The 25,100-nt window shown below is 50.9% G+C and overlaps 1 protein-coding gene across 2 annotated transcripts in view; it reads left to right on the top strand.

The window, feature by feature from the left end:
• Positions 1-10,587: 10,587 nt before the first annotated feature.
• Positions 10,588-25,100, top strand: part of BRD3 (bromodomain containing 3) — a 29,878-nt gene continuing 15,365 nt past the window's right edge. For both annotated transcript variants that reach the window (XM_080927508.1, XM_080927507.1), the window contains exons 1-5: positions 10,588-10,652; positions 21,421-21,728; positions 22,506-22,643; positions 23,285-23,432; positions 24,095-24,309. In XM_080927508.1, coding sequence (XP_080783634.1) covers positions 21,516-21,728; positions 22,506-22,643; positions 23,285-23,432; positions 24,095-24,309 — 714 coding nt within the window. In that variant the 5' untranslated portion in view covers positions 10,588-10,652; positions 21,421-21,515. The remainder of the gene's footprint in view (positions 10,653-21,420; positions 21,729-22,505; positions 22,644-23,284; positions 23,433-24,094; positions 24,310-25,100) is intronic.

The raw sequence follows: 25,100 nt of genomic DNA, 5'->3' as shown, positions 1-25,100 counted from the left end.
ATGTTAAAAAAAAAAAAAAAGAGAGAGAGAGCAAGAGAGAGACTTGGAGTGGGCATGTTAGTGCAAGCCTTCGATCCTAGTGCTTGGGAGGCAGGTGGATCTCTGTGAGTTCCGATCTACACAGTGAGTTCCCGGACAGTGAGAAGGAGGGGGAGGGAAGGGGAGGGGAGGGTGGTTACTGTTCAGAAGACATGAAATTCCCTCTGCCGTTGAGATCAGATGAGAACTAAAGCAGAGAACAGGTGGGATGAGCATGGAGGCCCAGGGAGGCCAGTTGTGATGCAGGGTCCCTGTACCGCTACAGGGTCTCAGAAAGGTAGCATCTCAAATGCCTGTCAGTCTTGTCAGTCACACACATACACCATACTTCTTACACACATGCTCACAGTGAGAGAGAGAGAGAGAGAGAGAGAGAGAGAGTTTTAACTGTCTCAACTCCAACCCTTTAATTCCTTTAATTAGCTCAGAGACTCTTCACTGCGGCATCATTTCTCCGCCTCTGAAAATGCAAACTCTCTGGGTTTAAAGGAACTTGAGCAACAGTGGTTTCCACACTAGCAGAGGTGTTGCTGAACCTCAGGGTTAGACGACATAGAGCAACAGGACTGACAGTGAACTCCCCTCCAAAAGCCACAGCCATGCACCCTAGTCCAAGGCTGGCTTCAGCTCCTTCTGATGTTTCCCCTCCAGTCTAGCCCACTGAGTCTGACGGCTGGCCACACTTGTGTCAAGGACTTGTGGAATCTGCAAGGGGTGAGCATTGGGAAGGTGGGCATGCGGATTGCAGGCTGTGTGCTAGTCAGGCTTTCATGGATGACAATCTACCCAAGCAACAAGGAGGGACTTGTTTGGCTTATAACTGTGGTGGCTTAGTCCTGTCACACTGAGCCTGAGATGAAACAGACACAATGTGGTGGGGGAGTGTGGCAGACAGAGAGACAGGAAGAGCCCGGAAGAACAGTACTCCCTCCCACCCCCAGGCAACACATTTCCTTCAACTAGGCCTTACCACCAAAGATCCCAACTGCCTCCCAATATCCCATCATTTCCAAAACACAAATCTAGATGACAACTTGGTGTCCAGAACCTCCGAGGGGACACCTGTAGGCATGTCTGTAAAGGAGTATATATACTGGGTTAGCTGAGGGGAAGACTCACACTGCCTGTGGGTGGGACCAGGCCTTAGGCTGAATAAAAACCAGAACAAGAGCACAGAGGCTCCGCTCACCTCTCTCTGCTTGCTGACGGTGGGTGCAGTGTGCCCAGACACCTCATGTTTTCTTCCTGGACCCCATGTGGTGGAGGGAGAGAGGCAAGTCCCACATATTGTTTTTCTGACCTCCATGTGTGTCCCATAAATCCTTGTGGGAATGTATAACAAAGAAGAAAACAAGTTAAAACTGTGTCTGTATGTCCTTTATCTTTTGCTGTTGAATTATTTTTTATTTTTAATTTTGTTTTTTCGGACAGGATTTCTCTGTGCAGCCTTGGCTATCCTGGAACTCACACTAGGTAGACCAAGATGATCTTGAACTAGGAGATCTGCCCACTTCTGCCTCCTGAGCAGTGGGATTAAAGGCATGTGCCATCATTCCCTGTCATGATGTTGAATTTTTTTTATTTATAGTTGGGCACTGTGCAAATATTTATTTTATTTCAGAAAAAGTGTTTTTTTTTTTTAAAGGACACAACAAAATACAGAGTTCTTTGCAACCGTTATTTAATCTTCCTATTTTTTTTTTTAAGACATGTCTCACTGTGTAGCTCTGTCTGTCCTGGAACTCACTACATAGTCCAGGCTGGACTTGAACTCATAGAGAACCACCTGCCTCTGCTTCCTGAGTGCAGGGATTAAATGTGTGCACCGCTACAACCAGTGATTTTTTTTAAAAAAGGATCACTTTTATATTAGTATGTATGAGTGTTTGTCTACATATATGTAAGTGCAGTATACAATACATGCCCAGCACACACAAAGCCAGGTCAGGGGTCCGGATCCCTTGGAGCTAGAGACAGTTGTGAGGCACCATGTGGGTGTTGGAACCGAACTTGAGTCCTTTACAATAGCAGCCAGTGTTTACTCTTAGCCAGTGAGCTCCACCCCAGCACTTCTCCTTCAGTAAAAGAATGGATGTGCCTGGGGTAGAGGGACAATCCTGAGAATAGCCTGTAGCATTTTTTGGATTCCCCATCAAAGAATTCTAGCAGTTTCTCACTTGCCTGCTTAGTGGGTTGTCACAACTGCCTTTTGTGGGGCTTATGACACAAAACAACTGTTTTTCTCCACTGAAGACCTCAGGACCATTTTGAGTTCATCTGTCTGGCTGCAAAGCTCAGGTACAGAATGAGGTCCACGGAGACAGAACCACACCTCACAACAGAACCCTCGAATGAGGACGAAGTGCGTGGATGAAAAGGCTGAGGCACATGGCGTTACGTACAAGCCCACTATTTGTGTTGGTCACATGATAAGCAGGTGGCCTGTCACCTCTGTGGCTGATACCATTCCTCTAGGATACAGATAGAGCCACTAGTGCAGTTGGGTTGACACCTACTGACATGCTTGGGTCTTTAAGATTCACCTGTCACTGGAGGCTGAAACCTAACCCAGCATGTTCACTAAGACTGAGAATCCTGCACCTGAAGGCCCAGATGGGAAGCTGCCGCTGTGTCCGCTGTGCCTGCTGTGCCCGCTGTACTCCTGCCCACTTAGTCACTCACCAAGGCCACCAGCCATTTGGTCAGCTCTGCATCTTTCCACTTTGGGATCAGGGATTTAGGACAGTGGCAGAGTGCTTACCTAGTAAGCTCAAGGCTCAAGTCTCCAGGTTCCGTCCTCAGTCCCAAAGGAAAAAAATAGCAAAGATTTTACGTTAATCTCAGCGTGCTTACATTGGTTCTGGCTACCTAGTGGTGTTCCTTTGTTAGTTAGTTTGTTTTAAAGAATTTTTTATGTACATGAGTACATGGCTGATGTCTTCAGACACACCAAAAGAGGGCATCAGATCTCATTACAGATGGTTGTGAGCCACCATGTGGTTGCTGGGAATTGAACTCAGGACCTTTGGAAGAGCAGCCAGTGCTCTTCACCACTGAGCCATTTCTCCAGCCTGTTTCTGTTTTTTGAGACAGGGTCTTTTTTTGTAGTCCTGGCTGTCCCCAAACCTCGTTCTGCAGACCAAGACTGGCCTGAACTCAGATCCTTTTGTCTCTGCCTCCCAAGTGCTGGGATCAAAGGCATGGCAAACATCTGCCCAGCTAAAATCCTGTCTCAAAAACAAAAGCAAAAAAAAAAAAAAAAAAAAACCCAAAACAACAACAATAACAAAACTAATCAAAAACCAACACACACATGCACGCATGCATGCACACAAAACCAACCCACAACACACAGGGTTGGAGAGATGGCTCAGTCAGTGGTTAAGAGCACTGGCTGCTCTTCCAGGGGACCTGGATTTAATTTTCAGTACCCACATGTTGGCTAACAAAGAATCCCGTGTTCTCTTCTGGCCTCATTCTCAGAAACCAGACACACACGTGGTGCACAGACAAATATACAAGCAAAATCCTCATGCACAGCTGGCCGGCATATGGTGGCACACACCTTTAATTCCAGGGCTAGGGAGACAGAGGCTGGCAGATCCCTGAGTTTGTTCCCAGCCTGGTATATAGAGAGAATTCTAGAACAGTCAGAGATACACAGAGAAACCCTGTTTAGAAAACCAAACAAACAGAGAAAGATAAAACTTCACACACACAAAACCCCACACTCACAGAGGTATAAATCTCACTAGAACCTAGAGATTCCATCCTGCTATGTCCAACAGAGAGCATCTTGCTAACTTGGAATCCCTTTTCCACATCAAGCCTATACCTGATCCCTTGTACTTTGACCTTTGAACCCAGGGCCCTTAGAATGAGTGTACAAAGTCCATGAACACAACCTGGCTGAGAACAGATGATGTAACTAGCTACATTGACTGAGAGCTAAATTCACTTACAGAAAGCCAAACAAAACCCTGGCTTTTAGATTTCTTTTTATCCTGGGTGGTGGAGGCAGAGGTAGGTGGATCTCTGAATTCAAGCAACACAGCCAGAACTGAAAGAGAAATCTTGTCTTGAAAACCCAAAAAGAAAAAAAATAAAAAGTTTTTTTTTTTTTTTAAGGCTGGGAGTGAGTTTTGAGGCCAACATGGTCTACACAGTGACTTCCAGAATAGCCAGGGCTACATTGAAAAACCCTCTCTAAAAAACCAAACCAAAGCGACAAACAAAAAACAGTACCCCACCCCCCAGCTTCTCCTGAAACAAGTACTAGTGGTCCTCAGAGCCTGACAGATCCTGGTCCCTACCTGCAGCGTAAAGCAGGGAAAAACCTTTGCCCAGCTCAAAGGTGGCTACCTCCTCCTCCTCTTCACACAAGAGGGGTTGCTGCTCAGTTCTCAGTGAGCTCCCAGAGTGGCTGGCTCCTTAGCAGGGTGAGTTTGATGGAGACAGTGTCTTCTCCACGCTCCTCCCCCTCTTTTCTGTCTTTATGGCTCTTGTAAAATCAGTTCCCTCTAAAAGGGCAGCTCCTGCATCCTCCATCAAAATACCTGTGCCCTTGCTCAAGGCCTCATGAGATGAACTGGTTTCTGAGTCTCTTCTTGCTTCCTTACCCTATACTCACTGGGAATGACAGGTCAGATGTGGGGTCTGGAGTCCCTGTAGCAGGACTTAATAACCTTGCTCTCAGATTGTTTAACACTCTCTGTATATTCTTGAAGCAGTAGATATGGCTGCAGTCAGAGGGGAGCCTAAAGGGTGCTTTCTGGGGTTGGCTTTCTCACAGATCACTTTGACCCAGCTCAGGCACATTGTCCTTACTGAGTTGCATCACATAAAAAGCAAGCTCTTTAGTGTAAGTCTTCAGGTGCTGGGCCAGACAGGATAATTTCATCATTCGATCAACTTGCAAATCCTTTGTTCTGATAGTTTCCTCTTTTCCTATTTCTTTTATGGCTTTTAAAGTTATTTTCTAGGGCTAGAGAGACGGCTCAGTGGTTAAGAGCACTGACTGCTCTTCCAGAGGTCCTGAGTTCAATTCCCAGCAACCACATGGTGGCTCACAAGCATCTGTAATGAGGTCTGATGCCCTCTTCTGGTGTGGCTGAATACTCATACATAAAGTAAAAAATATTTTCTAATTATGTTTATATGTGCGTGTATGTAGACATGTACGTGTGAGTTCAGATGCACACAGGCTAGAAGTGTCAGCTCTCCATGGAGCTAGAGTTACAGGCAGTTGGTGGGGTGTTACCTTATAAGTATCGGGAATGGAACCCTGCTTCTCTACAAGATCTCTGTGCATTCTTCAGCCCGCCAGCCTGTTTTCCTTCCCTCCCTCTCTGCTGCTTGCTTTCCCAGTATCTCCTTATGTAGACCAGGTTGGCCTGGAGCTCATAGAATTCCCTCCTGAATGCTGGATTAAAGGCATATGCCACAAAGCTCAGATTTTTATTTTTTTTAAGATTTACTTATTTCATGTATGTGCTGTAACTGTCTTCAGACACACCAGAAGAGGGCATCGGATTTCATGACAGATGGTTGTGAGTCACCATGTGGTTGCTGGGAATTGAACTCAGGACCTCTGGAAGAACAGTCAGTGTTCTTAACCACTGAGCCAACTCTCTAGCCCTAATTCAGTTCTTTAAAGATCCCATCTTTCAGTTGACTTATATCTGAGGTATTAAGGGCTAAGACTTGAATACAGGAGTTTTGGATGTTCAGCTGTAACTGGTTCTGTTGGTTCTATTCCTTTCATTTCTTGACTAAGGAGTGTAGCATTAGTTGTACTTAATATGTCTGTCCTTCCTAGGTAAGCCCCACTGGGCCACTTCTGTGATCCTATTAATATGTCAGCGGATGGGGTTTACTTATCTTTAGTCGAAAATCTATCTTTTCCCATCTTTTGTGTGGTACTGGAAATTGAACCCAAGCAATCTGTCACTTTCTCTTTCTTCTTCCCCTACCCCAAGACAGGTTTCTCTTGGCTGTCTAAACTGCTACGCAGAACTTCCCTGACTTCTTTTTTCTTTTTAGTATAGAAAAGAGATTGTTTAGGGCATGAGAAAGGGAGTTGAGGCAGAGAAAGGCAGAGAGTGTGAGGGGAGGAGGCTGGCCAGGAACTCTTGGGGGGGGGAGAGAAGGGACACAGATCAAGAGAGTAGGAGCCCCTGAATTCTTCCTCTCCTGTAGGCAGTGTATAGTGTGCTGGCATTGCCCCTAGAGCCTGTACACACTAGGCAGGTGTTCCCCCACAGAGTTGGCCTGTCGCCAGCCACCTTTTCACTTTTCATTGTTATGTATTTATTTTTATTTTATGTGTATGGGTGTTTTGCTTGCATGTATGCCTGCATCTTGCATTATGTCTGGTACCCACAGAGTCCAGAAAAGGGCATGAGACAGTTGTGAGCTGCCATGTGGGTAGTGGGGTATAGACCCAGGTCCTCTGGAAGAGCTACAGTGCTCTTAACCACTGAGCCACCTCTCTAGCTTCCTTCTTTTGTTTTGCTTTTGTTGTTTTGTTTTTATATAGGGTTTCTCTCTGTACCCCCTCCCCCCGTCCTGGAGCTCACTCTGTATACCAGGCTGACTTCTAGCTCAGAAATCCTCCTGCCTCTGCCTCACTGAATGCCAACACTACCCTGCCCTCTTTCTTTTTGAGATAAAGTCTCACTAGGTCATGCAGTCTGGCCTTGAACTCTGCCGCCCAATCCTTGCAATCCTCCTGCCTCAGCCTCCCAGGTGGGAGGACGACAGGCCCATACCATGGGCTAAGTTGAGCTTGATTCTGTGTTTTTAAAGGATCTTGGTATTGGGTTTGTATGAATGGCTTTCTATTTTGGGGACAGGAAAGGGGAAAGTGATACAGCCTTGTTCCCAGCTCTATTCCCTTGGGGCTCCCTTTTGTGAAAGAACTGTTTGTTTCCTCCCGGTGACAGTTTATCTCCTCAAGGTCAGACTGCAAGTGGATTTTTTTCAGATGAAATGGGCACTCACTCCCACCATGGCTCAGGCTGCCAATGTACCTCACTGTCCAGTTTGCTTCTACTGCTGCTTGGGCACAGTGGTCACTGCCTCAGAAACCTGGTCCAACGAATGGGGCCCGGAGAGAAGGCCTAGCAGTTAAGAAAGCTTGAGGCTCTTGAAGAGGATTGAGGTTGGGTTTCCAGTACCCACGTGCTGGCCCACAACTGTCTGTGACCTCAGTTCCAGAGACTCAGGTACTCTTTTCTGAGTTCTCTGGGCACCACACACGCACATGCTGTGCATGTACACAAGACACGCACATGCTGTGCATGTACACAAGCAGGCAAAACACCCACACACAGAAACAAAATGATTTTTTTCTTTTTTACTTTCTTCTTCTTCTTCTTTTGAGACACAGTTTAGAGAAACCCTTTAGCCCTGTCTTGGAACTCTCTTTGTAGACCAGGCTGGCCTTGAAGTCAGACCCACCTGCCTCTGCCTCCAAGTGCTAGTATCAAAGGCAGGCACCATCACGAAAATCAATGTTAAAAATAAAAAGCAAAAACCAAAACAGCTCTAAGATTCACACAGTGCCTGGCATACCTCAAGCTGCCAAGGAACGCCCCAGCTGTTAGGAGCTCTCAGCGCTTCTCCACATGCTGACATGTAAGGACAGGCTGATTAAAGCAGGGGGTAGGAGCTAGAGCCTGCTCTGAAGCCCTGTGGGACCTATGGAGTATGGCCTGAGTGGGGTGGGTACGGTGTGCAGGTAGAGGCTAGAGGACAGTAATGACTATTACTACTGTCAGTACTTAGGAGTACCTCCTAGTGTTATGAGCTGTTGAAGGCCTTAGAGGTACAAAAGAGGACAGACCAAGGGCACAAGGAATGAGACAAGGAGGCAGATAGAGATGGGACAGAGAAGGAAAGGTAGGCAAAAACCTGACGTGCCTCGTGCCTGCCTTGTCCCACCCAAACCCTTTAAAAGCTGGAAAGTCAGGGTTTAATTTTATGTCTTTGACAGAGGAGGAGTTGTGCCAGTGAAATTAGGTGGTCTCACTTAAGGCCCAACTTTTTTTTTTTTTTTTTTTTTAATGGGTACAGCCAGGGAACCCAGAATCCCTCCCCATGCTCATGGGACTCCAGGAAGAGGCACCAGCACTGGCTCTGGGCATGGCCAGCTGACTCAGATGAGTGATTTTCCATTCGCACATAGCTTAATCTCTTATAGACTCACACAGGCCCAGGGGAGGTGCTCACTTAAGGTCTTCAGGACACTTGGACTCCAGGGTAGTGCTGTGGGAAGGGGATACTGGGCCTCAGAGAGGCCCCTATTCTTGTGAACTCCTAGAGGCATCTCAGTGAGAGATCAGAAGGCAGCACAGACACAGCAGGCAGCCTCAAGAAGCCTGGCACATAGCCCATTGTCCAGCTGAAGATTTTCTGGGTGGGAGCGCGGGTGATAGGATCTTTAAAATTCACTTGAAAGACTTACTTCAAGTTATGTGATTGTTTTACTTTTACCTGTGTTTGTATGAGGATACCGTGTGTACACCTGGTACCCATGGACTTCAGAAGAGGGTCTTAGACACCATGGAACAGAAAATTAACATGTAGATATTGGGAATTGAACCCAGGTCTCTGCAAGGTTTCTCTTAAGTACACTGCCACTTCTTTTAAACTGGTGACTCACTAGGCTGGTCAGAGATATGTGAGGCAGTCAAGGAACTTGTGTCTAAGCCTGGTGATCCCAGCTCAATCTCTAGGACTCATGTGGTAGGAGAGTACCAGCTGTCACAAATTGTCCTCTAATTTCCACATGTGCTCCGTCTCTCTCTCTCTCTCTCTCTCTCTCTCTCTCTCTCTCTCTCTCTCACACACACACACACACACACACACACACACACTGAGTTTTTTGTTTTTTAGTTTATTTTAACTGCTCTGGCTCCCAGTTTGTGCATACTCACACACTTAGAGGAGGAGGAGAAGGAAAAGGAGGAGGAGAGATTATACAAACAGGAAGAGAATTTTTATTTTAACATTACGTGGCAAGTCACTCGTCCTAGTAGCCAGAGCGCTCAGTGTGTCCAGAAAGGTGAGACCCAAATAACAGGAATGAGACGAGAACCTCCGACGTGACTGCAGTTCTGCAAGGCCCCTGTCATGACTTCGGGCTGGGGAGCCGGGGGCTAAGAGTCTAAGGACTCTACCTTAGAGCTTCCCAGGTCATGCTCTCCTAACCTGTGTCCAGTCTGCAACTAAAACGCAGAGCTTTCTTGCAGTGGTCACCTTTCCCCGGGGTGTGAGAAGCATCCATGTCATGCATGTTGTGGGCCCAAGAGGCAAGAAGAAAAGCCTGGAGAGGTTGCAGCTTGTCCTCAAATCTCTTTCCAAGGACCCAGGCTTTTGAGGTTTGGACCTCTTGTATACGAGCTCTGAGAGCTAGGATAAGTCACTTTGCCCTCCTCTTGAGTCTGCTTCATCTCCAGGGACAGAACATATCCGCTGTGCATGTGTGCTCGCCTCGTATTTAATACCATAACCACCTGTGCATTTCCTGCATGCAGCAAAGTGCCTGCTCAACCAGAAATAAACTTAGTGACACGAGGAACTGGAACCCTGCATTGGCAGGTTCAGCGGCACTGATGGAAAAACTTGTTTGTGACATGTTTGTTGGGGTCTAACACGCACCCACCTTATGTTACAGCTGGATAAAAATTGACTAACACAGGCACCGTTGTAATTTTCACCTAAACCAAGATCTGAACTGTGACTTCGACCTAACCCTTTCAAAAGGCAAAAAAAGGGGCTAGACTTATCTCGTTCCTGTCTTTCCATAGGCACATGGGGACACACTGAGGCACCGGAGAGGGAAAGTCGGCTGGCAAAACCCGGAGCATCCCTTACTGGTGTCTAGCTCTGAAGAATTGGCGTTTTTCCAGCATCACGGGCCAGGTCTCTCTCTAGGAGTCCCCAAGTTTTCAACCCGCTCCAGGGCGGGATTGATCGCGGCTCCTCCCTGGCAAGGACCGCCCTGCGCGCGCCCTCGCCAGGCTAATAAGGCACGCGGTTTGTTTACAAACACGGGCTCGGGGCCGGTGCGCGCCGCCCTGCTTGTGTGTGTGTTTGGGGTTTCAGGGAGGCCTCGGGGTACACGGGTAGTAACCCCAGGTTGTTATCTGCGTTCCCGCCTTTCCCACGCTTTCCTGGGCTTCTGGAAATCCACCCACCAGTTCTTACTCCCTGCGTGTGGCTGAGAAAGGAAGAGTGAAGGCGCGCGGGCGGGCCAGGGTTCAAGCATCGCCTTGGGTCCTGGCGGGCAACCTTCCAGCCCCGCCCCCACGCGCCCCTAGGCCGAGCCCGCTGGCGGCCAGGTCGGCGGGGCGGGCGGCCGGGGGCGCGCGGGGCGGGGCATGGCGTGGCGCCGGCGGGGCCGGGACATGTAGTCCGTGCGCCTCGGCCTCCCCTGGGCGGCCCTGGCGCGAGCCCGGGCGCGGACTACGACTCCCGCCAGGCGCCGCGGCGTAGCGCATGAGCCCTGTACAGCTCCGGCGCGTCTATTATGCTGCCGGGGCCGGCGAGCCAAAGAGGAGCCGGCCGCGCGGGCCGGGAGGAGACGGCGCTGGAGCCGCCTAGGCCAAGTACGCCTTTTTCTTGCTTCCTTGTACACTCGGGACGGCGGCGGCGGCGGCGGGCCGGGCTGAGAGAACGCAGTCCGGAGCGCATGGTGCAGGCCTCCCGCGCGTCTCGAAGCCTGGAGCCCCGGGCCGCCGCCTTTGTGCGCCGCCGCGATGCAACAAAGCGCAGTGGCCGCCTGCCCGGGGTCGCGGAGACTGCGCGGGCTCCGCTGTCCTCCGCCTTGCGCTCTGCGCCCGCGGCTTGCCGGTCGCCTCGGGCCGGACTGGGAGGCGTCGCCTTGGTCGGAGCGCCCAGCCTGGATTTGGCACGGCCCGCGCTCTCCGCGCCAGCCCTCCCTCACGGAAGGGATTTTTTTTTTTTCCTTTCCCCTTTTCCTCTGCCCGCCATCTTCCGAAGGGGACTGCCCGGAGGACGCGCGGCGCGGGAAGGTGTGCGCGGTTTGCCCTGGGTTGCTCCGGCGCCACTTTGCGGGCGCCCAGTAGGGCGGATCGTCTCGGGGCAGGCCAGGCTGGGCCTGCACACTGCAGGAGCCTTGCAAATGGGGCAGCGGCGGCGTGGCTTGGGGGGCGGCGGCTGCCTTTGCAGAGTTATGGCCCAGGAGACTACTTTGCGCGCTCGCGAGTTACTGGATTATTGCAGCCAGGCCAGGAGGAAACCCAGTTCGCATTTTGAAATCAGCCTGAACGAGTACTTAATCCGGGCGAGGTCGAGTCGGATTGAGGTGGGAGGGGTGGGGTGCATATCTTTTTCTTCGTGTATAACACGCAAGCTAGTTGGGTGAGGAATGCGCACCCCAAAGCCTCTCGTATGTAAGGATTCCCGGTGAAAAATTCTGGCGGCTTGGGGAAGTTCTCTCCACCAGTTGCTGCGACGGGGGCAGGGCCGACAAGGAAGCCATAAACAGCCTTCTTGCCTTGGGGGGTACGGAGCAGGAAGGGGGCTTATTGGGAGCCGGGTGGGGCCATACCTTTTGTGAGTTCATGCTTTAGGGCTCAATCCTAAGGCTCTGCCCTTTACAGTTTTGATCGAGAGCTCTTTGCCTGAAATAGTGCACAGCTGGTGTTTCCCTCTGTACCTTAAACTTCTTAACTGTAGAAGTTTGTTTCTCTGAGGTGATTGGTGTGTCTTCAGTGACTAACATGGGGCTGGGTGCAAGACGAAAAATGAGTGAAGGAGTTGTAATGGCTTAGCTCCTATATCCCCAGACCCCCTTGTTTTGAACACTTTTCTTAGTGGCGAGCATTATGGGCTGGCGGGGGAGGGGGGCGGGGGTGTCCCCGAAGAGAGCTGAGATATCTGCTGTGCTGCTTCATATGAGTTTCTCACCAGCTTTTCAGGGTCCAGGAAAGAAAAGACTCCTTCAAGGATCAAGCCCCAAGCCCCAGTGACCTTTTTGGGTGGCCCTGAGTGTGGCCTCTCATTCGCAAATAAAGGCCTGTTTGCTGTTTGTTCTGTCTGAGGCCTTGATGTTCGAAGGTTGGCTGTAGATCAGGCGAGGTGAGGGGCAAGCGTGACAGTTCGGGCAAGCGTGACAGTTCGGGATGTGGGGATAATTTCTTCCTGACCTTGCTTATAAACTCTGGACCCACTGCTTGAGCAAGGCAGCAGGAATCTGTGGAGTCCTGGATTGTCCAGATGTCCTAGGCCTACCTCTGGGGAATCCAGGAGAGAGGCATTGAAAAGCTTTTGCAGGGTGGATGAGCAGGGGGTGTGCCGCTTCATTCATTTCTCTACCTAGATATTTATTTTACTTTCAGGAGGTGCCAGGTTTGTTTTCACAAAGAGTAACTGCTTTCTTTCCACAGTGAAGTATCCTGTTTTGGAAATGAGCTTTGAATAAGGGGTGGATGGGGCTTGTAAAGGTGCCCTTCCTCCTCAGACCCTGGGAAGGTGAAAATGGGGGAGTGCTGAAAGGGAAGGCACTGCTGGGCTTGCTTTCACCCTGGCTGCTGTAAGCCTGGAGCTGTGCCTCCAGGGGCTCAGGGTTACCTTGTCCACTTCCTGGTTTACTGTGGCAGAGCCTTTCCAGGGGAAGAGTGGCCCAAGGCCACGAGTGGAACCATGCTACCCCACTGTTCAAATAAGTGGGGGAGTACCCAGATGTGATCTCAAAAGGAAGGGCCACAGGGAACTATGGGGGAACAGGATCCGGTGGAGCGCTTTATGCTTCAGAAGGTCTCTGAAGTTAAAGCAGTACTGCTTCCTGCAGGACAGCCTTGCAGCTTATGGGTGCCTCACAAAGCCATCCCCTGCACCTGGGGCTGCTGTCTGCAGTAATTTTGACATGTGGTGCCCTCTCTGCTTATTGGGTTTATTTGTGGTCACTTCTGCTCTGTGGGACACCCTGCTATCTTAGTGTTGGTGGGTTCTTTTGCAGGGGAAAGTGTCTGGTTGTGAGTGCTCACAAGTTGGTAGTCACTTTGTAGGCCTTTTGGTTGAGGTAGATCTGCATCCATGTTGTGTGTCTGGCGTGGGCTTTGGTTCTGTCAGTTCAGTACTATTGGAGATACTTTGGGGAAGCCCCTCCTGCATCAGGCCCAGACCCCCCACAGAGGCTATCAGATCCTGACAAGATGTTGAGAACTGGAGGAGGAGGGGCTTCTAGCTGCTCAGAAGTGTCACATGGATGCAGGGATGTTGGGGGGGGGGGTCCCTGGTCATCTTCCAGTTGTATGGGAAGTTGGGCTTCCTGACCCATGTCTGGGCATTTCCAGAAGTCATACCCAGATACTGTGTGACCTATAGAGGAGGATCCTGGTGGGATCTGGAGTCAGGTGGAGGGAACAATTGGGTCACAGGCATTAAACCACAGGTCTTAGGTGTGGGACAGCAGCGGCTTCTTGTGAGTATTGTGAGTTCCGCTTGTGTAATTCCACCTGTGATAATCTGCTTGGGTGCAGTTGGCAGTAGTTACTGCCATCAGGCTTTCCTAAGTCTCTGGTATGCAGAAAGAAGCTGAGTTGACTGAGCTCCACAGGTAATGTCCTCTCCTGGGCAGTGTGGCCTGATAGACCAAGGGTAATGTTGGCTACTACTCAGGCCCTGGCTACCCACTAAACAGCGCTCTGGAGAACTGACCCAGGTTACTGGAGCCAGGGTAGATGCAGAACACTGGACTCAGGAAGCAGGTGCCCTTGTGGTGCTCAGTATTCTTAGCTCTGCCCCAGTCTGGTTTTGATAGGCGTAGAGCCTGTCTGTAGTGGTCTGAGGACAGGGTAGGGTGGTACCCCTGGGTTCCTGGCCCCCTGACCACCTGATCCTGTGTTTCTTGTCCTTGTGGTTTCCAGGCTACCACATTTCCCAGCCTTCCTTCCCATGTGGTCTAATGGAATGGGTTCCTCAGGGCCTCCAGGTTGGAGTAAGGGCTGATTGAGGTGGTGGCCTTCTCTTACCCGTGGCTAACTGGCCCCTGCTGGGTGGCGGTGGACTGGAAGAGGTGGTAGTTGGGCTGCAGGGATGTGAGTAGTTGCATTGACCCTCCTATCCTGGCTCCTGACCTTGCACTGGGGTGTGTTCAGAGAGGAGGTAAAAAAGACAAGGTGGCAGCCCTTGGGGACTGTAGTTGACCCATCCCTGTAAATCAGGCCTTGAGTTGGGCTCTTGTCATGCAACCCAATAGGAGAGTGTTTCTTTGGTGACCCAATATCCAGGTGTTGGGTGGGCCTGCTGCCCAGCTTTGTTCTGCACAGTGTTCTGCTGTTCAATGTAGTATCAGGCTCCAGAGCCTTTAGTGCCTGTTGGGCCACTTGAGGGGGGCTCCCTGCAAAGGTACTGGGACTCGTTGTAAATACAAGGTGCATGACCCACCTTCTCTCCGCAGGTTAAATGTCCTTAGAAAAGTGTAGGGTGGTTATGCTGTGCTTCAGAGGTCATTCTGGAGGCCACAGTCTCCAGATGAAGAGAAGCTTAGTTTCCTTGGCTGGACTGCTGGGGTTTGAGGCACCGAGGCCTAAGAGCCTGGGGCCATGGCAACAGTTGGAAGTCAGGTGTGGTGACTTCTGACAGCTGCAGTCACTGAGCCTTGTGTGCCTTTCCATAGGACAGCCATGGGTTCAACAGAGTTGACCCTTCCTAGGGTGGGGCGAGTTCTATCAGAGCTGGGTCTCCTGCCAGACAGGGCCAGGCAGCTGTTAGAAGCAGGTGTGCTATGGCCAGGGTGAGCTTGGGGTGCTGGCTAGGGCTCCATAGCAGTGAAGGACAGAAGGACAGGCAGTGCCACTCATTCCCCCCCAGTGGACAGGGAGACCCCATATAGGGCCCTGTCTGTTTTGCGGCCCCAAGTCATGTTCTTCTCCAGGCCTCACAGCAATGAACAGTTGGCTCTGTCTGTCACAGAATCTGGCCCTGCCCTAACAGATCTGTTTTCCCAGGCTTGGAGGGCCAACGCTAGTGTGGCCCTTCCCAGGGCACCCAGCTGGTGTGAAGGCAGTGAGCGGCCTGCAGCATTGTGAGTTCTGTGGGGACAGTGGTGAATGTAGGTAGATGGCTCTGTTGGAGCCAGACTCTGGCTCCTGCCTGTTGTCCACATCTGACTAGCTCCTTGCCTACCTTAGAGGTGGAGCTCATGGGATGCCCACCAATGTATCTAGACTAGCAGCAAGGACCTGGGGCTAAACTTGGACTAGTAGCGTCCCAGGGACTCAGAAAGCCATTGTAAGGAGGTCCTCCAGAGAGCTAGGGTGACTCCAGGGGAATGAGGAGACATGGGGATATGGTGAGTTTATGGTTTATGTATGTCGATGTGAGCTCTTATCACAAAAAAGAGAGAAAAGAACCAGCCTCTTTGTGGGTAGGAGACTAACTATGCAGAGCCCTAGCTGTTCTGGAACTTGCTATGTCTGTAGTCCAGGCTGGCCTCAAACTCACAGAGATCCTCCTGCCTCTGTTTCTTGAGTGAGGAAGCTTCTTTTAGGCATCGTGAGGCTGGTGGAGCAGTATGTGGCCCACTAAGGCCCTACACTTTTGAGTCCCCTATTGAGATGTGGGCATAACCTGCATTGCTTTCTTTTTATTCTGACGACCCAGACAGCCACCTCAACCCCTCCATTATCTGTGTTCTCCTCCCTCAACATGCCCTGCGGTCACTCTTCGCAGATCTCAGATGTCCCTAGCTGGAAGTTTCTGACCATGGCCACTGACTCTTCATAATTTAGGCCTCTGGAGTCTCTGGGAGCTGGACTGGCCCTGCTCCTTCCTGACTCCCACACATGGCCAGGACAGCCTTCCCTTCCATGGGAGATGATAGGCTTCACAGCTTGTCTTGAAGCTCAGAGTAGAGGCTTCTTCCCTGGGTCCCAAAAAAAGCTTCTCAGGCTAGATATGCTTCCAAAGTCTGGCAACTGTCTAGTGGCTGACCCAGGGCTAGCATAGGGAAAGGTACTGTGTGCTTGAGTGAGGAGCTGTGGAGCTGAACTTTGCCAAGCTTGAAGGCTGGATTGCTGTAGGTACTAGCCTGCATGTCCCTTCTGTCTAGTAGTGCTTGCTTGGCATGAGGAGAGTGGGGACCTAAGCCCCACAGCTTGTAGGTTGACAAGAGAAGGCTCTGAAGTTTCATTGATCTTAGTTGGTGTTTTCCATGGTGATAAAAGTGCAGGTCCCTCCTACCCACTTCATGTCTGTCCAGAGAGCCTTGGCCTCTCACCTTTGCTGAGTTGTCCTTTGGACTTGAGGGCTGGATTTCTGCTTTCATTCCTAAGGCCTGGGGAGGGGAAGGTGGCCTGCCTGAAGCCATGCAGTGAGGCTGGGAAATCTACCGGATTAAGGCCTTCCCCTTCTGTCCCCTGTCCTAAATGGGTTTGTAGGGAGAGTGAATGGGGTATTGGGACTTTACAGGCCGTTCTTGCCTTTCCTTGGTGTGTCGAGAAGGCTGTCATCGGTGTGGGGTACAAGTTGGCCCCACGGCTCTCTGGGTGGCCGCCAGCAGTATTCGGGTGCTTCTCCGGAATCTCAATAGAGATTTGTTCCAGGTTTCCTCTGGTGCTTGTGGGCCTCTGTGGTTTGTCTGAGCTTTCACACTGGGTGGTTTCACATCCTCTTGAGGCTAATACCTCCTCAGATGGACTTTCACACACACTTGTCTGAGGTCTTGCCCATGGTGGGAGTCTTGTGCAGTTCCTGAAGGCTCAAGTGAGGGGATTCCAGGGCTCTGTAGAGAAGTCAGACTGTTGAGTGGCAGGCCTGGGGAAGTGGACCTCCGTGAGGGCCAAACCCTTGCTTGTTTTACCCGTGAGATACAAGCTCCATTTCTACCATGCCTGGCTGAAGCAGTTGCTATGAGTACGAGTGACACTCTGTAGCTTCTGAAGGCCAGTCCTTAGAGGGCTTGCAGCTTCTGTGTTCTGGCTTTGTCAGGTCAGCAACAGACAGGAGGGTGGCCCCTGGGGGTTGCTGCAATCAAGAGCTGTCAGTGGGGCTGGGTGATCAATGGCATGTCCCACTGGCTAGCTCCTTTACTGTGAGGCTCTGCCATCCTATGCGTGCACCTCTTTGGACTGGCATCTAGAAGGTTGGTTTCCAGACCCATGGGCACCAGATGTGTAGGACCATTTATCTACACTTCAACCACAGAGCAGCCTGGAACACTGGAGGTTGGTGGGGCTTGGGAGATTTTATAGGCTAGAAATGTGTGAAGCCATGAAGTCTCTTTGGTCCCCTTCTTTAGCTCCAATCTTAGTTAGCCTACCTGAGGCCATTGGTTCCTGCCTCAGTTTTTGGAAGAATATGGTCCTCAGGTCTCACTGTTGCTGGTGGGGAAAGAGGAGACTGCATCTATACAGATTTGTAGGTTGAGGAAGTTGATTTGTCCAGACCTCCACTTGTCTTCTGCTTCTCCCATTGTGCCATCAGGCTCCAAACACGTTCATTCATGGAATGTGCAGTGCAAGCCCCCTAAAAGATAAGGAGCACGTGCCTCTCCAGTGAGGGTTTGCAGTAGACACTTCCAAGACACATGCTCAGTCCTATGGGCTTCAGTCCTGAGTGACACACCTTAACTCAAGCCTGTTAAGATCCAGGGTTCTGTAAAGACATCAGCCCTGGGTACCACAACCTTCTTCCTGCAAGATTACTGTCCTTATTCAAAAGCTTTTTAGCAGCAGGCTCTTGGCCATTTGACATTCCCCAACCACAGATGGTGATGTTGGATCAGAATGTTCCCTTGGGCCTGGGGCTAGTGATCTGCATAGGAGGGACTCTCGTCTCTATAGAGTGCTATGTCCATTGGTTTGGCAGTCAAGACATGTGACCCAACTAGAGGTAGGTCATAGGATCAGCCAGCCTGAGCTGTAGAGACTCTTTGAATCAGAACCAAAAAGAAAGGGAGGGATGCCTCTGACCTAAAAGATTGTGAGCGTTGCAGAGTTATGCCCATCAGTGAGATAGAAGGCCCCAGACATGCTGCCTTCTGGCATTTCTGGTTGCCATGACTCCCCTCCCTTCCTGCCTTAGAGACTGGGCTTTTAGGGTTCCACTGCATCTTCTCCTCCTTGTATTGATGGGAGTGTACATATTTGAGTGCTCCGGTGTATTTCTGTGCCTGCAGCAGGCCCTGATGGTCTGTCTCTCCTGTATTTTCTGGAAGTCTCGGTTGTTTCCCAAGCCTTCACCCTGATAAGCAGCCTGGACCCACCATGGGTTAAAAGGCTGCTTCTCTGCTGGGTGGTGGCCTTACCCACACCTTTAATCCCAGCATTTGATAGGTAGAGGCCAGGGATATCTCTGAGTTTGAGGCCAGCATGGCTTACAGAGCTAGTTCTAGGACAGCCAGGGCTACACAGAGAAGCCATGTGAAAAAACATACAGAGAGAGGGGGAGAGGTATGAGCAGGAGGGGAGGGAGAGAGTTCAAGCAAGCAAGCTGCTTCTCCCATGGGAGATGGCTTTCAAGGAAGTGTATGACTCTCCTTTCTTCTCAGGTTCTGGTGTCTGGTTCACTCAGCACTGCTGTCTGGTTGGTTGAGAATTGCTAGGCATTGATGGGGGAAGGACAGGCCAGGAATACAGTGGTCCCTGCTGCCTAGCTGTGCCAGACTAAATGTGCTTTGAAGGGGAGTATGTGGACATATAACTTAGTCCCTTGGGATGGTGGTATGCTAGGGAGCTTAGGTGCTCAGTGGTTGGGATCCTACCTCTCAGCCCCTGTCTCTGGTGGTGCTGGGAACTAGGCAGCTGGGCTCTTCCACCTTCCCTAACCTGCACTCTGCTGTCACCCTGCTTGTCTCCATCCCAGGCGTTAGGGCATTTTCAGGAGGTGGGTTCCAGGACCTGGGTAAGGAAAGGACAGACCATCTGACTTTCTCAGATAGTGTCATCGTTATCCAGGTCAGATTCAGTGTCATGTCCCAGATCCCCAGACCCATACAGTAGCAGGACCAGCCTTTGTTCCTAGGAATCTCATACACTGTATGAGAGCATCAGCTTCCTACACTGGTTATGGCCAGTTTGTGCTGCCTGAGCCCTGAGTACTTAACTTCAGGCTCACAGCCCAATGGGAGATAAAGGACACATGAAGCTTTCAGGGAGCAAGGATGAGTTACAGCATCGACCCTGCAACCTGCTGTTTATGGGGCTACAGCAGCTACACATTCCAGGGCCCTGTCACCTCAGGCTCTGCTGGCTAGTGTAGAATTAGGAGGGTTTGGAACTTACAAGTGGCTTGATCCAGTATTTTAACAGGGCAAGACTGTCTGATGATCCCAGTGAGAAGTGTAGAGAGGGAGAAACTGACCTCCTGATGGGGTAGACAGCCTAGGCTTATTCCTTGGTAGCCTTCAGTCTACAGGGGAGGTAGGACACAGCTTCAAGGCTGTTGGCACAGGTTGTAGGGGCTGCTTGCCCCCTCTGGCTGTGTGTGCCAGCTGTGGAGATGCTAGGGCTTGTGAAGTGGCATACTGTGGGTGCCCAGGATACTTGGAGAGCCTCAGTGCAGACACTGCTGCTAGCCCAGATGCTAAGAGTGGCTTGGCTGTAGACACATGTCTGCTGTACCCTGAGCTTGTGGTAGAGGGAGTGGAACCTGCTGAAAGGAGATGACACCAAATGTTTAGCAAGCAGCCTTCTCCAAAAGAACTTCAGATTGCAGCATTTACAGTCTTTGTGGTGAGACATTAAGGGTCCCTCAAGTGCTGACTGGACATCTCGCCTTTGAGTGTGCCCTTGACTGGATGCAGTGTGATGAGCAGAAGCACATAGGACAGTCTGGAAGACGCCAGGTTCACAGATGCAAAGCCCCACATCAGTGCGGAGCCTGTGCTAGGCCTTTACCAGCGGAAGTTGCTCCATGGTGCACATATAGTACTGCCCAGCTTCCTCCTTGGGAGATAGCTGCTAAGTAAGCCCTTGCAACTGTCCTAGGGACAGGTCTGATTGAGGGCATCAAAGGAGTGAAGAAAGGACAGGCAGGAACAGAAAAATAGCCGGAAGTCAGGTGGGCTAGTCTCTTTGAGAGAGAAGCTGTAGCATCCTGGAAAGTCAGCATGTTAGTTGTATACAGTTGAAGAGGCAGGTGGGGTTATTATTGCATGGAGGAGGCATGGTTTATGGTATACAGCTGGGTCAAGGAGACAGGTTTAGTTGCTGCAAGAGAGTGACTTAAGTATCTTGGGAGGGGGCGGTTTTCTGCACGCGTGGATCAGAAGGCTTTGCTATGGGCTGGAGAGGTGGCTCAGCGGCTAAGAGCACTGGCTGCTCTTCCAGAGGTCTCGAGTTCAAGTCCCAGCAACCACATGGTGGCTCACAACCATCTGTAATGAGATCTGATGCCCTCTTCTGGTGTGTCTGACAACATCTACGGTGTACTTGTATATAATAAAAAAATAAAACCCTGTTAAAAAAACAGCACATTTACTCAGGGTTACTACAACTTCACACAGACTACAAGGGGTTTGCGTGTCGGAGTAGCGTTGTATGTTCCTGCATGTACGGTGTACTTGTATATAATAAATAAATAAATAAAACCCTGTTAAAAAAAACCAGCACATTTACTCAGGGTTACTACAACTTCGCACAGACTACAAGGGGTTTGCGTGTCGGAGTAGCGTTGTATGTTCCTGCATGTGCCCCTCCTGTAATGAGTCTCAGCAGGGGCGCTTGAGCAGGGAGACCCCGCATGCTACCTGTATTGTACATTACCCTTGCTTTCTGATGCTCCTGGCTTTTCAGGCATTTGAGGAACTGTTGAGAATAGCTCTGTATGTCGCCAGCATTTCTGACATAGGGGATTGGGAAGTGGCAGAATGTATCATGTTCAGGGACCAAGCACACAGGTGGCATACAGAAGAGGACTGTGGGTTGGGGTCACCCGCTTTCACCATTCTGATTGGATAAGGGATAGGCATGTCACAGCCAGTCACCATCACAAACCCCAGCTGGTTCTCCTGGTTACATTAGAACCTCATGCCATGCCCCGCTCAGGGCCCCAACTCTGTGCTAGGTTTAAGTCTGCAAACTTAAATTGTCGCTCATCTCTCAGCTAAGCTGTGGGATACATATTGTTCACTGAGCCTGAACTGTTCAAAACATTGCCACAGCCAAGTAGTCGAGGGTCTGGTAGAATCACTCAGGACAGCGGGGAGCTAGGTCCTTCGTTTTCTCCCAACCTCCTTTTCTGGGAGCTGGTGACTCATGTTTGCATTTTCCCCAGGTAGAAGAGCTGTGACTGGGTGGCTCTGAGGAATGCCACAGCTACACATCAAGGTGGTAGGGAAGGCTGTGTCTTTGCTCAGGTGAAGACTCCTGGAGTGATAGATAGCTTCTCTGCTTTCTTCTTCTGCAGGTGCCTGATTGGGCCCAGAAATGGGATGCCAAGCCTCCACGAGGAGCGCCTCTTTGAGCTGCTGCTGTGACAGCAAGTGACTAAGCTGCCAGAGGATGTCCACTACTACAGCGGCTGCCCCCACGGGGATCCCGGCAGTCCCGGGCCCTGTGAACCCTCCCCCACCTGAGGTCTCCAACCCCAGCAAGCCTGGCCGAAAGACTAACCAGCTGCAGTACATGCAGAATGTAGTGGTGAAGACACTCTGGAAACATCAGTTCGCCTGGCCGTTCTACCAGCCTGTGGATGCAATCAAGCTGAACCTGCCTGTGAGTGCCCTTAGCCCACGCCTGGAAATCCTGCCCAAAGGTGGTGTCTGAGGAATAGCAGGTGCTGCCGGTGCCTCAGAAGCCAGCGGTCAGGCAAGGTGGTTGCCCCTGGTAAAAAGAAATGGGGAGAACCTGTGGCCTCCGTGGTGAAAGAGTACAAGAAAGGGACTAGAGCAGCGGTTCTCAGACTGTGGGTTGGAACCCTTTTTGGGGGGTGAATGACCCTTTCACAGGGGTCACAAGAAAACACAAGATATTTACACTATGGTTCGGGGTCACCACAATATGAATCACTGTGATAAAGGGTCATAGCGTTAGGAAGATTGAGAACCACTGGGCTTGAGGATGTTGGGTCCTGGGGCAGAGGGCACTAGGGTCTCTACCTCTGTCCACTTGTCATGCTTACAGTCAAGTACCAGGTGTTCAGTATCTTCCAGATGGTGGTCCCTTCAGTGCCCACTCAGATTTATCTGGATACAGATGGACGTACCTGAACAGTTGTAATGAGAAGCCCTGTACAGGCGCTTTATACCTTTGCTTCTGAGCACACCTTGGTCCCTGGACACCTGTAGGTTTAGAATCAGAGGGAGTCTGGCTCTCTGCATGTGGACCAGCTCAGGCTCTGCCCCAGCTGGAGAAACCTATGGGGACAGATGTGGCAAGAATCTCCTCAGACTACATGGCCCACCTGCTCTCAGGCCCCTGGGACCCAGTTCTTGGGAAGTGTGAGAATAACATTGGCTATATAAGTAATACTTCTGAACATCTCTTTCCTAGGATTATCATAAAATAATAAAAAACCCAATGGACATGGGGACTATCAAGAAGAGACTAGAAAATAATTATTATTGGAGTGCCAGTGAGTGTATGCAGGACTTCAACACCATGTTTACAAACTGTTATATTTATAATAAGGTGAGACACAAGACATGGGCCCCAAAGCTGCTTGAGGGAGCAATCTCAGCACTGAGGCTCAGGTCCATGGCATGACTGTGGTACCCTGAGAGCCCAGGCCCTCTGCCATGGTTCTCAGGAATACAGCAGGCAAACCCTGGCGTTCTTGTGGTCAGTGAGTTCCTGTGCCATTTTAATGGTCTGTTGGGGGTCAGTGGAAACTAGACAGCTTTCAGAGGACACTGACACAGCTCATAGGCTGTCCTGGGGCCTAGGGGCCCAGCCTGCTGTCAAGAGTAGAGGTGGTCAAGTAGGCTGTGACCTGTGGCCAGCCATCCAAGGTGTCACACAGAGCATTCTGACTTGGGGGTTCTCAGAGTGGTCAGTGTTGGAACGGATGGGGATTTGGTCTTTTAGCTTTGTGACTACAGAAAAGGTGTTAGTGCTGAGCTGTAGGAGCTTCTTTCCTCTCCTGGGTGAGGGCTGTTTTTATACTCTGCATTCTTCTGAGGTCGTCCATATTGAAAAATAATCTTGTCCTCCCACCGCAACAAGTCTCTTAACAAAATTTACTTGAGCTATAACTCACAGCATTTTTTTTTTTTTTTTTTACAAGTGCACAACTCCTTTTCTGGCGAGTGACCTGGGTTTTCTCTCTTCAGCCCACAGATGACATAGTGCTAATGGCCCAGGCCTTAGAGAAAATCTTTCTGCAGAAAGTGGCCCAGATGCCTCAGGAGGAAGTTGAACTATTGCCTCCTGCTCCAAAGGGCAAAGGCCGGAAGCCAGCTGCAGGAGCCCAGAATGCAGGTAAAAGGAGGCAGGCAGGGATGGAGCACAGGTGTTCCCTGCTGAGGCTATAAGTGACCCCCTTGGTCCCTCTTAAGTTTTGTCTGTTGCCTGCCAGGTAGAACAGGTGTGACGAGCTTGGCAGGCAGTGGGTCTTAGCTGTGTCAGAGAGGATATTTCCGAGGCTGCTGTCACATGTCTGTCTGTCTGTCTTTCCACATTTTACTCCTGTTTCTATTGATCTTAGCATTGGCTTGGCTTGGCTTGGCTTGCTGCCTGGCTTAGAGGAGTTGCTCTCTCAGTTGGAGAGCCAAGGGGATCATTATCCAGATCGCTGGGCGAATCTGGGGATCCAACCATGTCTGAGAATGGGGATTGATTAGAGATGTGTCAGAGAGAATGACTGACTGGGCAGGGTGTAGCTGAAACGGGGCTAGGTGTGAGGAAGGCTGAGTCCTGGGTTGTAAGTAAGTTACCTGTGGACCCAGAGCTGGCTCACTCACTGAACATTGTCCAGGCAGCAGGGCCAAGCCCTACCCCCAAGGATGGGCAGAAAGACTCTTCTAGCTAGGGTGTCATGGTCCCTCCCAAAAGGTCCTAATGCTATGGCTGGGTGGCATCATTTTAGAAGCTTCTGGAAATACAGAATCTACTGAATTGAGCTCCCTGTCCTTGCCTTGAAGGTACACAACAAGTGGCAGCTGTTTCTTCGGTCTCCCCAGCAACCCCCTTCCAGAACATACCCCCCACTGTATCCCAGACACCCGTTATTGCCGCCACCCCTGTACCAACCATCACTGCAAACGTCACGTCAGTTCCAGTGCCCCCACCCGCTGCACCACCTCCTCCTGCGACACCCATCGTCCCTGTGGTCCCTCCCACACCGCCTGTAGTCAAGGTGAGCTTCCCCTAGGCCTGCATGGCTATCTGGTGAAGAAGTCATTTGGGGGGCTAAGCCCCCTGTAGTTTCTGAAGCAGGGGCAGCTCTGGGGCAGCTGGGGGCTCTGCTGCCTTTCCAGGTACAGCTGTTTGGAAAGGTTTTCTGCACAGACATGAAGACCGAGGCTCAGGGGTGGAGGTCACATGGCTGGTGCTGGCCGAGCTGGACTTGAGCCCCAGCTTCTTTGGCCTGGTAGCCCTGGTCTTTATAAGCCATTGGGGAAGGTGGAAAAGGTGTGGGGGCAATAGAGCAAGATGGGTCAGGTCATCTCTGGGGGAGTGATGGCCAGTGACACCAGCCTGGGTTTAGGAGCCTGCACAGCTGTCCCTTGTTTGCTGGAAGTTTTCACAGTGGACACTGTCCTGCTCTGGCCAGGCCCTACTTGGGCATAGATGGAGTGGGGTCTTTCTGTGAGGTGTGGGGTTGGCAAGGCCTATTGAGTCTCCAGCTTTGAGTAGGGCCCATAACAGGCACTCATGTGTGTTATCTTCTTCAATTTGATCCTCACAGCGACCCTCTGGGGCAGGCAGTAGTCCCCCCCTCTTACAGATGAGGAAACGGGCGCTCAGGGGTTAAATGGCTCTCCCAAGGTAAAATGCCACCTCGTTGCCTTCCCTCCCCCTGTGGCCTTCACTGCCTGCACTTCCCGGTGGCGCCTGGCCAGGCTGTTTACCACAGCGAGTCTGCCCTTCCATCCCAGGTCCTTTGCAGTTCGTGCTTGGTGCTTGCCATCCTGTAGATGTCCATCA

The sequence above is a fragment of the Micromys minutus genome (genome assembly GCF_963924665.1).
Source record: "Micromys minutus genome assembly, chromosome: 13".
Lineage (NCBI taxonomy): Eukaryota > Metazoa > Chordata > Mammalia > Rodentia > Muridae > Micromys > Micromys minutus.
Note: the sequence above shows the minus strand (reverse complement) of the source record. Positions and strands in the feature narration are given on the sequence as shown.